The following is an 18,212-nucleotide window of genomic DNA, read 5'->3' on the forward strand; positions in this document are numbered from 1 at the left end:
GTCCTAGCTCTCGCTCCTCTTCTCGGTCGCCGCAAACGGGGCCTTCCGCAGCCTCCTGTTGCGGCCGGGCTTGCGCGGGTGAGCCCGGAGCGGCGAGAGGAACGGGTCGGCTCTCCAACCCTTCTCCTGGAGGCTGCTTTGTAGCGCTCGGGGAGGGCGCGGGGCGAGAGGGCTGTTACGCGCCCGCGGAGCGGGTGGAGGGGCTTCACCAACCCCCAACCCGGCTGGCGCTTTGCGTCCAAGTGATAAATCCGGCATAAACTGAGGTAAAGCCAGCGGGAAAACGGGGCGGCGTTTGCCGGCTGTTTGTCTAGGAGCCCGCGGCTATATTCTCCTGTCAGTAGCTGCAAACCTCAATGGCTAGAAAGCAGCGTGTTAAGGAAGGAAGGGTTTGAAGCGTCTGCCAGAATTTAGAGACACACATAAGGAAGAAAGGGTTCCTAGAGAAACTGGGTATCCTGAGATCATCAGAGTAATACCTGGTTTTAGCTACCTTGCTTGGGGTACCTGCATGCATAGAGACCCCAGCTGCCCCTGTTTCTGTCACCTGTGTTTGGGGTTCTTGACTCTTTTGAGCTAAAAATGCGGCACTCCATAAGTCATTTAGTGCAACAGGCTGTTAATCAGGTAATGGCGATCTGTGTGCTGGCTGGTGCTCTGCCTGCAGGTGGGATACATGAAAGTGAAGCTTCTTGTTTCAGTGAGCTATCAATTTGTGTTCTTCTCTCTGGCAGCTGTTTTCTGGAGATATGGCAGTTGGGTAGCCTGCTCCTTAGGTTAAAAACATGAGAATAATTAGAAAATAAAACCACATTTCTTTTTAGTTGGTAGCTGAGATCAGAGACTGTCGTGTTTACCTGTGGTCATACATATGTTTGTCCATACTCTGAGTATTTTAAAGTTTTTATGTCATATGATAAAACCCAACAACAACCCAGAGCTGTTGTCCTTCATGTACAGACAAGACACTTGGGCTCAGAGAAATGTAGTGACAGCTTTAGCCTCCTGCAGTCAATCTGTGGCATACCCTGGCACTGAACCTTTAACCACTGCCTATCTATTTAACTATGGGATTATCTCTGGATTTAGTTGTCTCCATTAGGTAGCATTGAGCCTTACTGCTGTTTTGGATACCAGAGAAAAATTTTTAAAGATTGCTTTTCAAAACATGGCCTTGAATGCAGTATCTAAAAGCTTGTGAACTTTAAGTTGAGAAAGGATACTTTTATTTCTTTTTTTCCCTGGTGATTGTTTTTCATGTGTGACATAAAGTATTTTTCTTTACTTTGTCTCTGCTGCAGGATAGCTGCTTAGCACAAGCTGATTTGCCCTGTAGGACTGTTACATACTTCAGAGTAACTGTGACTGACACAGAGTGAACATATGCATCCAATTCCAGTGTCGGTCTGAGAAAATATATTCACTGTTTACCTTTGATTAGTGACATAGGAAAAGCAGATAACAAATAATCCATTAAAGTTACAGTTTATTAGTACATTTTTTTGATGGGATGGGTTGGATGAACAAATCTTGATTTCTTTTTTTTTTTCAACTTTGCTATCAGAGAATATTGAAATAAGATTGTATATACATTTTATGAAGAGTGGGAACCCTAACCGGACAGCAGATTTTTTTTTAAATTTACCTTAGTATGTGACAAGAATAATTCCTCTCAGTGTTTTATATGGGAAAAAAACCAAACCAAAACAGATAAAACCCACACTATCAAACTCCCTTCCCCTCCCTCTTCTTAAATTAAGTGCAAACTTAAAAAACATGCATCAGGTTGCAGATAGGGTTGTTATAAAGGAAAGAGTAATAGTCTTTTTCTGGATAGTACAAATTTCTATTAATTCCATCATTTAACAAATTACTATACAACTATTTACTTGCGCTGAAAGGCTAGCTGATGGCAATTAAAGAGAAGGAATGAATTTTGAGGACTCGCAAGGTACTTTGTCCACCAGGGAATCTGAGATGGCTCTAGCTACAAGAACAGCTTTGGATGATGACAGATGTGAATTGTAGGAGTGACAAATGGGACTTTAATATGTGAAATTCATGAGGCAGTAGCTGGGGAGTGGTAGAAATTGAGATTAGGCAGAGGAAGATTTGTACATACGAGACTCAGGGCAAAGACCAGATTTTATTAGGAAAAATAACCCCCCCAACAGGTAGTAAAATTGCTGAACTGGCAAAGCAGAACGTTTAGAATAGTAGGTGAGACTTCAGCAGTGGATTCTCTCTCTTTTTTTTTTTTCATTTAGTTGTCTGTAGATAGAAGGTAGTAAGTACTGAAGGGAAGGGCCTGAGACCTAAAACACAGGGGAGGTGGTGGTTGAAAGTACTGTCGAGTGCTAATGCATTGAAGTTAATTTAGTAAATAACTCTGAAAGGAACTCTTTGTTCAAAGTAGTTTGAACATGTTAATCAGCTAATTCTTGTGATAGTTTATGACAAAGGTGTCATGACAGGTAGTAAACACTGGAGGAGTGTGGAATTAATTTCTAAGCTCCATCAAGCAGTACAATTTATTGTAATTAAGGACATCTAATAAGTGCTGCTAGCTTATTTATAACAGTTTTTGTAGCATAGTTAAAGTATGGGTGTAGTAACCAGTATTTATTCCTGTGGTCTTGTCGAACATGAGCTCAAATAGGTAATGTCATACAAGTAATCCCTTTTGGATTTAGTGGAATTGCATGTTGACAGTATGTGTTGCAGGGTCCAGAATCCATGTGCTGAATCCTCTTGCATGGTAAGAGGATTGGTTGGACTTGGTGATCCTGAGGGTCTTTTCCAACCTGAATGTTTCTGTGATTCTGTAACTGAAATGGTCTGAAAAACCGGGAGATCAGAGCTTTTCACAGTACTGGAGATACTAAACTAGAACAACTGTATTTTTCCTAATTTAGTTGATACACAGCATAAGCAAAATAAACAAATACCATTTCCATCCTTAGAGAAATAAAAACTAGGCAAAATAAGATGTATCAGATGAATTGCAATAGGAATATTTTTACAGAATAATTTTGAGCGTCTGGAAGTGGTTTTAACTTCAGTTTGCATAAGTCTGTTTTTAATTTCTCTGAGGAAGGTATAACTCTGCTGAAGCTTAAGAAAGCTATGTTACAGGCTTAAACCCTTAATGATACTTGCTCAAGGCAAAATAAAATTCAGGAACTTAAGATTTTTTTTCCTTTCCTGTGTTCCAAAGTCATCTGTGCAGAAAGTAGCTGCTGCTGCAAAATGTTCTTGTCAAGGCTGTCATCCCACAATGAGAAAAATTACTGGGTTTAGTTAAATCATAAAAATAATTTTATGTACATCATGGTCATATCAGCTTTTTCGGAAAATCCCAGTATGTTGTTACTATGATGAGTTCTAGTTACTTTTTTTTTCTTGAAGAAGGCAAACAAAATCTTAATTTCTGTTATTCTTAGAAAGATACCAGAATTTTCCCTTAAATATATTTACAGTGTCATTCATCAGCATGAAATTATTTGCTTAACCTTAAAGGAAACGTGAGCATATGGTACCTTTCTCCTTGTTTGCTCCTCCTCTTTCTCAATTAATTTGCTACATGGGTATTTTCCTGTGTCTGTCAAACTGGGATTTCTTTCATTTTTGCAATGTGCTTTTCTTTCCACAATATGTATTTCTTCAATGTTACTTGATTATGTAGCAGATGTGACTCTAACTGAATTGTTCGTAAACCATGTTTCTCTTGGGGTGCAGGGCATTAAGGAATTGAGCAGAAAGATGAGTTGGACACTTTGATCTTACAGCACTGTCTGAAATGGGGAATATCCCATGCTCTCAGCACTGGAAGGATTGAAGGTAGAGTTTGGAGACAGATGACAAAACAGACTGCATGGATTTGTTCAGTGTCAGAGTCCTTAACAGTTCTTTCACTCACCGGATGAGAAGAAATGCTGCATTTGAACTTGACTTTGAGCTCACAGCTGCAAGAAGAAGGGGTTATCCCATATTTAGTGCTTACCATGCATCCTTAGATATTGGCTGACACTAAGAAATAAACTTATTCTTAAGAAAAGAATTCTTATAAGAAAAACTTACATTCACTACAGGAGTTTAACTTGCCTTTTCTTTATGCAAAATAAACCCTAAGAATTTCTACATCTCTACTTGCTAAATTATGGTTTTCTATTAATGATTTACTTTCCAATGAAGTTAATGACATTGTCTTTTGCTTTTGTCTTTCAGATTTCCATATGTTGTCAAGTAGATGTGTTTATTTCAGCCTTAAAAGTGCTGATGGCAATGCTTGCTATGGCATCTGTGGCTTCACCAGTTATATTTAAGGAGTTTTGTCCTTTATATTACCTTCTCAATGCCATTCCTACAAAGATCCAAAAAGGCTTTCGCTCTATCGTGGTGTATCTCACAGCGCTTGATACCAATGGAGACTACATTGCTGTGGGGAGCAGTATTGGAATGCTTTATCTATACTGCAGGCATTTAAACCAGATGAAAAAATACAATTTTGAGGTAAATACTGTACTCTTGTCTCTTCTGAAGCTGAGTTGCTCAGTACTGAGCTGCTGTTTGTTGCCCATTAACTTACCAAGTTTTATGTATGGTTTGTTTCAACAGGGGAAGTGTGAATCTATTACATTTGTAAAGCTGTTGAGTTGCTTTGATGATCTGGTTGCTGTTGGTACAGCCTCTGGTCGGGTTGCAGTTTTTCAGCTGGTATCTTCGTTACCTGGAAGAAACAAACAGGTAAATCTTTACATTTGGCTAACCTTCCATGAGGTTTAGTGTGGTGAATCCTAGTAGAGAGTTACTGTGATTCTTTATAATAGTGGAAACCAGAGAATTTTGCCTGATTAAATACCTGTTCATGTGTTAATCTTATAAAAGCACTGATCTTAAAGCATGCTTTTCATGCTAGAAGATATATTTAATCAAAAATGCTTTTGAGAAATTCTCACTGGTAAGTAACTGGTGAGCTATTTGGTGGTGTGGTTTTTTTGATTCTTCAGGGTTGTTTTGTGCTGAATAAAAATTAGAATTGCCTGCACATTTGTACTTGATCTCCAGCTTATCAATTGGAGTCACTTCCATTTTCTCTTCCCCTTATTCCTGTGTTGCTTTGGTGTTATTTCACAGCTTCGGAGGTTTGACGTTGCTGGAATCCACAAAAGTAGTATTACAGCTTTAGCTTGGAGTCCCAATGGCATGAAACTGTTCTCTGGAGATGACAAAGGGAAGATTGTCTACTCTGCCCTAGACCTGGACCAGGTGAGCTTTTAATAGAGACCTTAATTCCCATTTGCGATTTTTCTGAAGGAATGCTCATGCAGATATTTAGCAGTTAGTTAATTGCTTAGTATCATTTATTTAATTGGACTTTCAGACAGTATTTTCTCTTGTGTTTGTAATGATACTTTTGAAAGATGTGCTGTTGCTGATTCAGTGTATTAATGAAGTACTTTTTTCATAATTGTACAGCATCTCAGTCTGGAGTGTAGATTGAAAGTAATATTTAGGTTTTCCTCAGTGACTAGCATTTTTCTAAGGCATTGTTAAATACAAACCTGGGGCATCAACAAACTAAGTATTAACTTGAATTTATACCTGGGAGAAAAATTTTTACAGTGGCCATACTGATTTACCTATGGCTGTCTGTCATGTGGTTTGACAAATGTAACAATTGTTTCAACATTGTGTGACCTGGCAGTGGAAAAGAAGGAAGAAAATATCCTGGAGCTTCTATTGATTTTGAGTGAAATACGTTAGCTAATGTTCCAAGAGAAATTGAATTCCATGGTCTGCCACTGTGATACAATTGAACTCCCTTCTTGTCTGCATAAAGGCGTTAAGTGAACTTTGTGCAACAGTAGTTCAAAAGCTTTTGTTAGCTTGTGTTCTCTTTCTTTGGCCTACTAATTCTTTGAAGTCTTTAGTTATTATTTTGTATTTTTAGATAGTTTTACTTTTGTTAATTGCATGTATCTTTAAAAGGGTATTTGCAACTCCAGCCTTGTATTGGAAGAGCCATCTTCAATTGTTCAGCTGGATTACAACCAGAAAGTGCTGCTTGTTTCAACTTTACAACGGACTCTACTTTTTTACACAGAAGAGAAATCTGTCAAGCAAGTCGGAACACAGCCCAGAAAAAAGTAATGCTCGTAAAATCTTGATGCAGGCACATCTGTTAATTCTAGCTTTTCAGAGACGATTACAGAAAGAGTGATCTAAGCGGAGAAATTAATACAGTGCAGCAGTCCTCTCTTAAAAAGTTAGTTACAGTAACTATGTGAACTCAGACAAAAAACGACAATTCTACCTGCTTAGAAAGTACGTGGTTGCAAGTACGTTATAATTGTATTTTCAGAGCATTTTGTTAGGCAAAAATATTTAAGATGTTGTCTCATGATTTAAACTGAAATCCCTGCCAAACTTCCTCAGTAATTCCTCTTGGTTTACTGTGGCTTAATGTGAGCAAGTGTTGTAATGGGTTCATTTCATGGGTGAGATAATATCTGATGGAAAAAGGAAGTTAGCCATCTCCATTTATCTTATACACTGAAGTGAATTAAAGGGGAAATTGTGTAGCAACCACTTAAAGTTGGCTTCAAGGGTAGGAACTTCTTGTATGAGTTTTGGAATCTTCTATTGTGTAATCTCTCAACTGTGAAGGATGAGAGAACAGCATGACTGGATGGAAGTAGAGTAAATTTACTCTTGAAAGAGTTTATAATATGCCTTTTGGGGTTATGAATAGTAAAAGGAATACCAAGGAGTGTTATGTATGAGGGGTTTTCTTGAGTCATAGTGATGGTGGTTTTATGCATGAGAGATGAAGATTTTAACAACTGTGGTCCTTTCCTCGCTTCTTAGCGATAATTTGTAGTGTTTTGCTTGGTTTTTATCAATTCTAGGAGAAAGATGACTGCATAGTAGGATTTTCCTGAGATGGGCGAAGAGTAGCATTAAAGCAGTGAAGCTTACTAGGAGTATGAACTTGCCTAATAGATGTACTATCTGACATTTAAAGCTGAGGGAAAACTTTATTTGGAAGCACTGTTCTTGTATTACAGTAGTCAAATTTGTACTTCAAACATTTGACTGAATACTTTAATCAAGTAATATAATTTTTGTTTTTGACAATTTTCAGTTGTAAATTGGTGTCATTATTTTAAAAAATTATTTCTAAGTTGAGTATATAACTTCTAAAATTAATTCTTCTTTTCATTTTAGCACTGGGAAATTTGGAGCATGTTTTATACCTGGCCTATGTAAACAAAGTGACATAACGCTATATGCTGCCAGACCTGGACTCCGTCTCTGGAAGTCTGATGTTCATGGGGCGGTTCAGGCCACATTCATATTGAAAGATGTATTTGCTGGAGGAATAAAAACTTTTGAACTGTATCCTCGTTTGGAACCACCTGACAGAGGATGTTACAGCTCCCCAGAGAAACACCTTGGGCTTGTTTCGTGCTTTTTCCGAGAAGGATGGGTACTGACCTGGAATGAATACAGCATCTACTTACTAGACACTGTGAATCAGGTAGATGAATCTTGTGGGTGAATCCTTAGTTCCTTACTTGCTTTTAGTCATGCTATGCCCTAAGACTCCCTTTCAGCTGCCCATTCCACTTCTATGATTTAATTCCATTTTTAAACTTAACAAAGAAGATTTTATTTTCTCCCTCTTCAAGTTGTCGTTACAATGATATACACACAAGCTAGCTCAATATATGTAAAAATTAAATCATAATTAAATGTATTGAAAGCTTTCAGTCCAGGTGTTATCAATTCTGATGTTTGTCAAAGTGTACATAAATCTAAAATTCAGTAATTAATGCAAAAAAGTTTTAGACTTATAAAATATGTGGAACTATTATTTTCTCCTTTCTACTACTGTTTGTGTACTGCAAAAACCCAAGCATATCATTTTATTTGGTACAGAGTGAGCTTTTAGTTAGTCTTCTTAAAAGTGCATATGAAAGTGAATACAAGCTAGAAAGTGAATACAAGCTAGTATCTTTTTGTCCAAATGTTACTAAACATTTGTATTGTGGTTCTTTTCTGACATGAAGTTGTATATTGTTTAACTTAATATTCTTGCTGCCTGTTTGAACAGAGAAAATTAAATAGATCTATGAAATTAAAATTATGTAAAAAATGAGCTGCTTTGTGATTAAAAGGTACCTTCCTGTTTGGGTTTTTTTCACTATTTCTTTTTGTTTTAATAAGATAAAATCTTTATTCTGTAATTTTGTATGTTGATTAAATTGAAATGAACACGTTTGTTAACAAACTGTTTAAACAAGATGCACATTACTTCTTTCTTTGTTGACTCTTTATAGGCTTTGATTGGTGGCTTGGAAGGATATGGTGATATAGTGTCTGTGTCCTGTACCAACAATGAGATTTTTCTCTTAAAAGGAGATAGAGACATTATAAGAATTTCAAGTAGACCTGAAGGACTGTCATCAATAGGTTTGTATAGACCAGCAAAGTGTAGTATGCACCTCATGGAACATGATGCCTATTGTACTTTTCTAATATTAAAAAAACCCCTTACAACCCAACCCAAATCCCACACAAAACCCTTCAGGTTATTGCAAAAACCTAGCAAGCTCTTTACAGTTACTTATCTGTTTCTACAAATTCTATTTGGAGGTCTGATTTATCTGCTTACCTGAGTTGCTGTTTTGGCTGCAGAGAGAACAAAGGCATTAAGAAATTAATTTTTCCCTTTCTTCAGAGAGTGGATTAGTATTATCCTAGCCAAGCATCTCTCATCAATGCATTTGAGAACTTATTCTAAACCATGATGCTGAACCAATCTGAATTCCTGATCATGGTTACCTTGACTCCTCAGTCTCAGCTGTCGGGGTTGGAGACACCTGAATGTGTTGATTCTGTATTACCTATTGCCACACACAATCCAGAGGAAATCTCAGTCTTCCAGCAACGAAAAAGAAATAACTGGCAAAATCTCCAGAGAATATTCACTAGAATTCAAAAAAAGAACTTGAGAGTTTTTCTTATATGTTGCCATCTTGAGTTCAGCATTTGTGTTACCAGAATTCTCTAAAAGGGATTAGTAATACATCCTTAATGATGGTGCTGGCTGATGTTAGACACCATTATACAGCATATTATACTCACAGAGAACTACTTGTGCATTTGAAATACTCCATTTTAGCTTTGTATTAGCAAAATGCTTATTAAGGATGATGTGAAGTGTCACTGAATGCTAGAGAACCTAACTTCCTTTACCATTGCATATTAGTGATAGCTTTAGTCATTTAAGTAGTTCTTTATTCCCAAACTTCCAGGGGTGTTTATTATTTTAATCTTAACTTCCAAGTATGGTTTGAAAGGAGACTTCTTGAACCATATTTTATTCTAATTATCAAATAGTTTAACTGGAAAATTTTCTAGTTTGGTGGGGTTTTTTGGGTTTTTTTGTTTGGTTTGGGTTTTTTTTTTTTTTCCTTCAAGATGATGACTGTTTGAATGAAGAGGTTGGAAGATACAGGGTGGCACTTGAGTGTGTGATATAGCTGGGTCTTCCAAGCAGAAGAACTGTGCTGTTCTTCATACATAAACCTAAATTCAGAAGTTTGCTAGTAGGAGTTTGAAGGGGATTGATTTTACTAACATGATTTAATGCAGATTTACTTTTATGATGTTTACATTGTGTGTGTGCATATATATATATGTATATTCTAAATGTTATGAAGTTAGTTAGAATATTTTTCCATTGCAAAAAACTTCTTTTCTTTCAATATACCCTGCTACTCACTTGACCCACTAGTATTTATACTTTTATTTTTCTTTTGGTCTGTTTCAGATGTGAATTCAAAATTGCCAAATCCTTTAGCAAATACCAGTCCTAAATTGCTGACTCCGTTATCAGCAGGTTCATTGGTATCACCTAGCACTTCAGTGGAAACAGATAAAAAAATGGTTACTTCCTCTTCAGTCATTGGTGATAAAAGTGACTCTTCAGTTAAAGATGATCTGGAAATCCCAGCATTACCAGAGGAAGGTTTTGATAGAGTGGGAGACTTGAACAATGAAACAAGAAAAAGGGTCTGCTCGGTCGTATGTGAATCAAGAAGCAGGAGCAGTTCAGTAAATTCTGTGGACAGCGGCTCTGGCTTTATGGTATGTGCAGACCAAGTTTCAGAAGCTCAGAGAGAAGGTCAGCTTTCTTCACAACGGTTCAGCACAATCAGCTCTGAAGATTTTGATCAAGAACTGATTGTAAAGCCAATTAAAGTGAAAAAGAAAAAAAAGAAGAAACAAGGTAGGTCTAGCAAAACTTTCCCTTCCACTGCTTTTTAGAACATGTGACATTTGATGTTTCACACAGGAGTGTATATTTGACATGCTTTGTTTCTATTGTTGTGCTCTTGAGAGCATTTGAGAGGTTGTGGTGGGCTGTGTATGTTGAGTCTGAAAGCTTATTTTGAAAGTGATAAATTTATTAAGTCTTTTTAGATCTATTTTTAAAATTTTTAACTTTGTTTTGCCATTTGGAAACATGTTTAAAATGGTAACATAGAATGGACTCTGCTTTCAGGTTTATTTTGGAATTGTGTATCCTATTTAGGATATTCGACAGTGTCTTTCTTAGTCGTGCTTTTTAGTTTGTTATAATAGTGTGAATACTTGGTTATTTTAATTGTTTTATATATCGATGCTACAACTTTAGAATATTTTACCATTAAGACTTTTTTGGGTTTACATGTGTGATTTAGTGTAGTGAAGTTGAAAAAAAATTGGTATGTCAAAATTTAGATTTAACTCTGTTCTCTCCCCAACAATAAAATAATTTTTATTTTTTACTGTGTGTTTAAATTTAATAAGATTTTATTAATATCATTTCCCTCCCTTTTTTTGTTTGTTTTGTGAGAACAGAAAGTGGGACCAGGAAAAACCACAGCTCTCTGGAAGGTGCACTGATTTATGAGCGTCAGCTTTCTGGTGATAGTCCACACTCGCTGAATGCAGACTCCATTTCTGTGACTTCCAGCCTAATGAGTGGTAGCATTGATCATTTGAGTACTGGATCTCCAGATCAGGAAAGCATGTTCAGTGTGGAGTCCCATATGATATTGCAAGAAGATAATGGTTCAGAAACTTTCAGTGTTCTACAGTCTCCTGAATCTGCAAGTGTACTGATTAATGAAGAAAGTGGAGATATGGTTGATTTACAGAAACTTCCAAACAGTGACAGTGGCATGGGTACTTCAACTGTTGCAGATACTGTGACATCTGTCTCTCCTCTAATGCTCCCAGAAGACTTGACTAGCAGTGTTGATGGTGAACATAATGGTAGTGTGGTTTCTGCAAGCCCTGAGTGCTGTCTTGGAAAGCTGAGCCAAGAGGAGGAGCAGGATTTTCCTATGTTATGTAAAATAGATGAAAAATTAGATAGAATGAAGCTGCAGGACCCTGAAGAATATTTTGAAGAGCCAGACCTTACAGACCAAATGTTTTTGGAATGTGGAAGTGTACTTGGTGATCAAGCTTCACTGACACCAAAGGAAACTGATAAAACTGGTAGGGAGGAACAACAGCAGCTCTCTCTAATACACAGTGCTCTGTCTGATCCTTCTGTGCTCCACTTTGGCATCTCTAGCGATGTTTATTCAGAAAACACTTCCATTTCTGGATGGAATTTTGAAAGTGCAATCAAAGCTAAATCTAGTACTAGCACTGCTGAATGGGTAACAGACACTCATGAAAGTAAGACTGAGAAATCTGCTTCAAGTGATGAAGAAGATATTTATGGACATGGATTACCGTATTCATCCTCAGAGACTAGCATGCCTGATGTAGGTGCTGGCCCTGGTTCCCAGGATGTGGCCAAAATAAGCCTAGATGAAATGGTGCTGTTAAAATCTGATCAGGTATATATTTCCAATTCAGTTAAAATATTCAACTGCAGCATTTAAAGAGAAACGTGTGATCACTAACCTTCTCTAGCAGTCCATATTTTTTTCTTACTAGATTCAAGTAAACAAGCATATAGACATGCAGCAATATGTGCTGTAGCTCTTATGAAATGTCGTATGTCCAACTTCAAAATGGCTGATGGATGTCTGCTTACAATACAGAGAAGCTCCACTGGCTGTATTAGTCCCAGTTCAACAAAAATGCTGTCATAAATCCATTCCTTGAAGAGTGAGCAGTAAAACCAAGTCATGCTCACAGGTTGCTCCTTGTATGAGTCACCAGTAGCCCAAATTCTGCACAAGGCTGTTCCCAGCTTCAGCTGGCCTTGTGGAGAATTAATACTAATTATTTCACGTGACTGGCCCCTAGTTAAGGGTCATTTTAGAATCATAGAAGTGTCAGAGTTGGAAGGGACCACAAGGATCATGTAGTTCCAACCCCCCCATCTTACACAAGAGCCTCATCCAGCCTGGCTTTAAAAACTTGCAGGGATGAGGCTTCTACCACCTCCTTGGGCAACCTGTTCCAGTGTCTCACCATCCTCATGGTGAAAAACTTCTTCCTAACATCCAATCTGAATCTACCCATTTCTAGTTTTGCTCCATTCCCCTCAATCCTATCACTACCTGACACCCTAAAAAGTCCCTCATCAGCTTTCTTGTAAGCCCCCTTAAGATACTGGAAGGCCACAATAAGGTCTCCTTGGGGCTGTTCAGTCTGGAGAAGAGAAGGCTCCTACTCTTTCAGTCTGTCCTCACAGGAGAGGTGCTCCAGCCCTCTGATCATCCTCATGGCCCTTCTCTGGACACCTTCCTGTAATAGGGGCTCCAGAACTGGATGCAGTACTCCAGGTGGGGCCTCACCCAGAGTAGAGGGGGGGAATCACCTCCCTTGACCTGCTGGCTGCACTTCTCTTGTGGCAGCCCAGGATCTGGTTGGCTTTCTGGGATGCAAGTGCACACTGACAGCTCATGTTGAGCTTCTCATCCACTAGCACCCCCAAGTCCTTTTCTTCAGGGCTGCTCTCAAGCCAGTCACTGCCCAGCCCTGTTGGCTTGTGCCCACCTCTCCAGCCTGTCAAGGTCCCTCTGGATGGCATCCCTTCCCTCCAGTGTGTCAGCCACACCACTCAGCTTGGTGTTGTCGGCGAACTTGCTGAGGGTGCACTCAATGCTACTGTCTATGTTGCCAACAAAGATGTTTTGCCAAAGAGGATTTTGCCTATAAATACTTGAAAAAAGGATTAGTCTTTCTTTGTGCCCTAGACAGCACTATTTCAAATGCTGACGTTTTTAACTTTTTTTCTGTTATCCCTCTTCATGTCATTTACTGGGTAAACATTTCCAGAAATAGTAATTCCCATATAGATTGTAGAAGTACTTAAATGAATTGTAAAATCTGCAAAATTGCCAAGATCAATGAGAGTTTTAAGAGAACTCATATGAGGAAATTACAGTTCTAAACTGGGATTTTGTTTCTTTTAAAAACGGTAACAAGCTTGTATTGAAATCGACCAAGTATTTGTTGATGAAGGTTGAGTGACAAGCCGATGGTGTCCTACCTAGTAACAACGACTGCAGACCAAAGTGCAGAAGACTTTTAGTATCAGGTTATGATGTTCTTACACTCTGGAACCCCAGGCAGTGCTACAGGCTGGGGACAGAGTGTCTGGAGAGCAGCCAGACAGAAAAGGACCTTGGGAATGCTGGTTGATAGTAGGCTGAACATGAGCCAGCAGTGTGCTCAGGTGGCCAGGAAAGCCAATGGCATCCTAGCCTGTATCAGGAATAATGTAGCCAGCAGGTCAAGGGAGGTTATTCTTCCCCTGTACTGAGCACTGGTTAGGCCACACCTTGAGTACTGTGTCCAGTTCTGGGCCATTCAATACAAGAGAGATGTTGAGGTACTGGAATGTGTCCAGAGAGGGGCAACGAAGCTGGTGAGGGGCCTGGAACACAAACCCTACGAGGAGAGGCTGAGGGAGCTGGGGTTGTTTAGCCTGGAGAAGAGGAGGCTCAGGGGTGACCTCATTGCTGTCTACAGCTACCTGAAGGGAGGTTATAGCCAGGTGGGGGTTGGTCTCTTCTCCCAGGCAACCAGCAGCACAATGAGGGGACACAGTCTCAAGTTGTGCCAGGCGAAGTATAGGCTGGATATTAGGAGGAAGTTCTTCACAGAAAGACTGATTGCCTATTGGAATGTGCTGCCCAGGGAGGTGGTGGAGTTACCGTCCCTGGAAATGTTCAAGAGAAGACTGGATGAGGCACTTAGTGATTGTCTAGTTGATTGGATGGGGCTGGTTGATAGGTTGGACTGAATGATCTTGGAGGTCTCTTCCAACCTGGCTGATTCCATGATTTTATGGAATGTTTAGAAAAGCTTTGCGTTATAGGTCATGCATGCAGTACTTGGGTTCTTCTCATGCAAGCTCCAAGATGGCTGTTTGTATACCAGATTTCTGCAATATTGGCCTCTGCACCATGCAGAGTGCTAGACTCGGACATTTAGCTTTCTTTGCGCTCCAACTATCTTGTTCCCTTTGCTCATCACTTCATAGACAATGAATAATTTCCTGGACTACAGGCAGACTGTACATTTTTATGTTTTTTTTTTTTTGCAGGTGTCATGTCCATTAAGTATGTGTTGTTTAATATAAGAAAATTGTTCACTTTTTGAAGGTAGATGGCAGTGGGGAGTATTTGTGGTTTGTTTTTTGTTGTTGTTGCTAAAACATTTGTTCTAGCAGTCTTATTTTGTAGTACATGCAATTTTAGGGAACACTGACAGAGGTAGTTTTATTCTACACAAGGCAAATTTATTCATTGATGAAGACACTTAAGAACCTTCAGTTTTAGCTTTTTTTTAAAAAAAAAAAACAACAAGGGAGCTGCTGTGCTTATATAGCCATTTTCTTTGCAATTTGAAGACACCTAGCACTGTTCTAACTCCACAGTTTTTAGTTTGCAGAAAGTTGGATGGGATACTCTGGCCCTGGTTATGGCATCCTGAGCCTGGTGGTCTCGGAAAAGTACATTTGGTGCCTGGACTACAGAGGCAGCCTGTACTGCAGCGCCCTTCCTGCAGCAGGGCTGCGGTGGCAGAAGTTTGAGGATGGTGTCCAGCAAGTGGCAGTTTCCCCCTCAGGTGGGTTAGCTTCTGCTTCTCTGCAACCTCAGAAATGTGGAGCTTCTACAGACCGTGGTATTTATTTGCTTTGTTGGTTGTTTTTGTTTGTTTTTAATAATGGCTGTTACTTAATTCAGTGAAACTTGTAATTTTTCTGAGATTACAGATACAATTTGGTGCGTATGTGATTTCCATGTAAACAGTTTATTGGGAGTTTTTTTAATACAGTCCTTCCAGAAACTTGATTGTCTGGGGCTTGCCTCATGTGAAGAGTAGTGTGGTTTGTTTGGCTGGTTTTTGGTTTTTAAAAATAAGTGTCATACGAGGTGATAAGACCACATCCATCTTCACTCAGCTTACCAGGTTCTGGTTTAAGTGGCTGTCTTTCTTACAGGTTCATGTTTCGTTTTGGGGAAATTTTCAACTGATGAAAGTGAAGTTCAGAAGTAGCAGTTCAGTGGTAGGCAGAGATGAATGAAGAGATCCTTGTCTATGAAAAAATCTTTGAGCTGCTTATGATTCCCAAATTTAAAATCTTCCTTTTTTTTTTTTTTAAATGTGGAATTGGTTTTGCACATGACTGTGTAGATTATTTTTATTTTAACTTTCTTAAAATTAAAACCAAAACAAAAACCTTTTCATCTTTGATGCATTTGCATATGAGTTTGGTCTGGATGATTGTGAATGAGGATTATGTTGATTAAAACGAAATGGACGTTGGTTATAAACTTGTATCACTTTTGGCCTTCCCAATTGTTCCAGGTGTGGAAAAGCAGATTTATCAGACACTTCTTTACTTAGTTTCCTTGCCATTGTCTTTTCTTGTCTTGCCATTACTTTTCTTGCCCTGTCATCTCTAACAGCACATGTCAATATCCCTTCTCTTTTTAGGGGAAGATTTGCTCTCTGTTTTAAGAAGGTGTTCTATGTGATCTGTAGCTGAGCTTTTTTATAGACAAAAAAATTAGGGGTGGCTGTCCTAGGTGAGATCATAGGTTCTTCTATCTCAGTGTCTTGTCTTTAGCAGTGGTCAAAAGCAGATGCCTGAAGAAAAGTAAAAGGAACAAGTTAGCCTGTATGGCATTTACCCTTGGTAGGATCAGACTGCAACTGTTGGTGGCTCAGCGGTTTCCTGGGAAGATGGTTGTTTCTTTGCCTTTATTATCCTTCAGTTCCAGGAACTCATCCAGTTCTTCATTGAATCCATGCAAATTTCTAACATCCACAATTTCCCATGGGGGTATTAACACAAGAGTCTGTTAACCACAAAGGTCAAAATTGAATAAAATGCTGCTTTGTGGAATTATTCAAAGAATTTTGGTATGGCAGTGTACTGGTCTGATATGAACCAGCATGGATAACGAGCAGTTGAATTTGGAGTTGCATTTGATTGTCTTTTTCTGAGCTATCCTAGCTAATTCGAGTGAGGGAAGAAACTCTCAAGATGGATGTGTGCAGTTGCATTTGTCTGCTCATGATGTGCTGTGTAATGAGGACGTAATAGCACAGCCCACTTCGGTGTGGGACAGCACATCTGTTCAGGTGTTTGTCATTCCTGACTGGGCCACAAAAGTTATCCTTTAAAACAAGTATTTGTAAAAGGTGGGAGTACTGCAACTGACTCCTTTTCCTTTGTGTACCAAACTAGTGTAGAAGCAAGCTACGAACTTCATTTTCTTAATAGGAGGCTTATTTTGCTTTAACATGGAACTTGTTTGTTAGTTAGCATTGTGCAACTGAGAAGTGACCTGCGTTTAAACCCTTAAAAATCATACATTCTCTAATGGTAAATGCATTCCAGCAATGCCTCGACAAATTCACCACGGTTGTGGTCATGCTTTTTTAAAAGTAATTGCAAACCTTTTAAAATCTTGCATTTCTGTTTAATGCTACTGGTTTGCCTTTCCCTCACATTAGTTTAGGTGTAGGTAGGACAAATCAGGTCTCTGTTGCTGAGTAACTGGTAAGTGATAAGATCTTCTCTCTTAACTCCTCATGCAGGGGCTCTTCTCTGGAAAATTGAACAGAAGACTAACAAAGCATTTGCTTGTGGAAAAGTAACTATAAAAGGAAAACGCCACTGGTATGAGGCTTTACCCCAGGCTGTATTTGTATCTTTGAGTGATGACACTGCCTGGATTATCAGAACAAATGGAGATCTATATCTGCAAACAGGTATCTGAATTAACTGCAGGTTCTTTGAATTTTTGCAGGCTAAGATTATCAGAGTTCAAGACTATGGAGTAACCACAATTTGTTTTAAACCTTTATCCACAGCCGGGACATAAAGAAACCTTTTTATCTTAAGAAATGGTTGGAAAGAGTTGTGAGATTCCATGTAATTAGGAGACTGGAAAAGCCAGTCTGTGGCCACTTTTTTTTTTCTTCCTTCTGTGCCAAGTGGAATACATGCAGTATAGAGAATTTATGATATGGGAGGGATACGGGATACATGCAGATAAATGGAAAATGATTGCAGAAAATACTGAAATAATATCCTTGCCTTGAAAATGGTAAAATGCACTGAAACTACTGAACCTTAATTGTTTGTTCTTGGTTGGTTGGTTTGTTTTTTTCTTGCTCTAAGGATTTTAAGTGTTTTAAGAAAGGCTTTGAAAGGTAATGAGAAAGAGAGTGGCAGTTCAAAAAATATGCAGGTACAGGGGCAAGAGGGGAAGGTAGAGGCTGTATATTTTGAAAAGCACAGATCTCTTGGAGGTCAGAGTTACCACTTGGAAGTGAAGAGTATTCTAAGACAGAAGATCATAAAGTGCTTTGGAAGTAGGTGGTGTGTTATATGTGACACAAGAAGCAAAGCTAATGGAGGAATGTAACAGGCTGTGGAGCAGCAGTCTTTACAGCTCCCTTCTGAGAATGAGGCAAGAATCAGAAAAAAGGGGTAGTGCAGTGGCTACTTTGAAATCATGGCCTTAGTTTTGTCTACTTCACTGAATGGAAGAGGATGCATGTGGAAGTTGTTATGCAGGAAATACTCACAAGGAGCTGGGATGAAGGATGGAGCTCTAAATTTCAGAGTTAAGGGAGATGAGTATCAAGGACTCTTGAATGTGTGGGCTTTGCACAGAGAGATGAGTTGGTAAGGAAATATTACAAATAACCTGGTGAAGGAA

At 38.8% G+C, this 18,212-nt stretch overlaps 1 protein-coding gene across 1 annotated transcript in view; it reads left to right on the forward strand.

Annotated features, from left to right (window-relative positions):
- Positions 1-4,259: 4,259 nt before the first annotated feature.
- The window catches only part of TECPR2 (tectonin beta-propeller repeat containing 2), a 39,049-nt gene continuing 25,096 nt past the window's right edge, over positions 4,260-18,212 (forward strand). The window contains exons 1-10 of the mRNA XM_054380665.1: positions 4,260-4,512; positions 4,618-4,746; positions 5,137-5,268; positions 5,992-6,149; positions 7,231-7,543; positions 8,346-8,478; positions 9,872-10,300; positions 10,915-11,909; positions 14,916-15,099; positions 17,083-17,256. Coding sequence (XP_054236640.1) covers positions 4,279-4,512; positions 4,618-4,746; positions 5,137-5,268; positions 5,992-6,149; positions 7,231-7,543; positions 8,346-8,478; positions 9,872-10,300; positions 10,915-11,909; positions 14,916-15,099; positions 17,083-17,256 — 2,881 coding nt within the window. The 5' untranslated portion in view covers positions 4,260-4,278. The remainder of the gene's footprint in view (positions 4,513-4,617; positions 4,747-5,136; positions 5,269-5,991; positions 6,150-7,230; positions 7,544-8,345; positions 8,479-9,871; positions 10,301-10,914; positions 11,910-14,915; positions 15,100-17,082; positions 17,257-18,212) is intronic.

This window comes from Indicator indicator, chromosome 4 (genome assembly GCF_027791375.1).
Source record: "Indicator indicator isolate 239-I01 chromosome 4, UM_Iind_1.1, whole genome shotgun sequence".
Classification (NCBI taxonomy): domain Eukaryota; kingdom Metazoa; phylum Chordata; class Aves; order Piciformes; family Indicatoridae; genus Indicator; species Indicator indicator.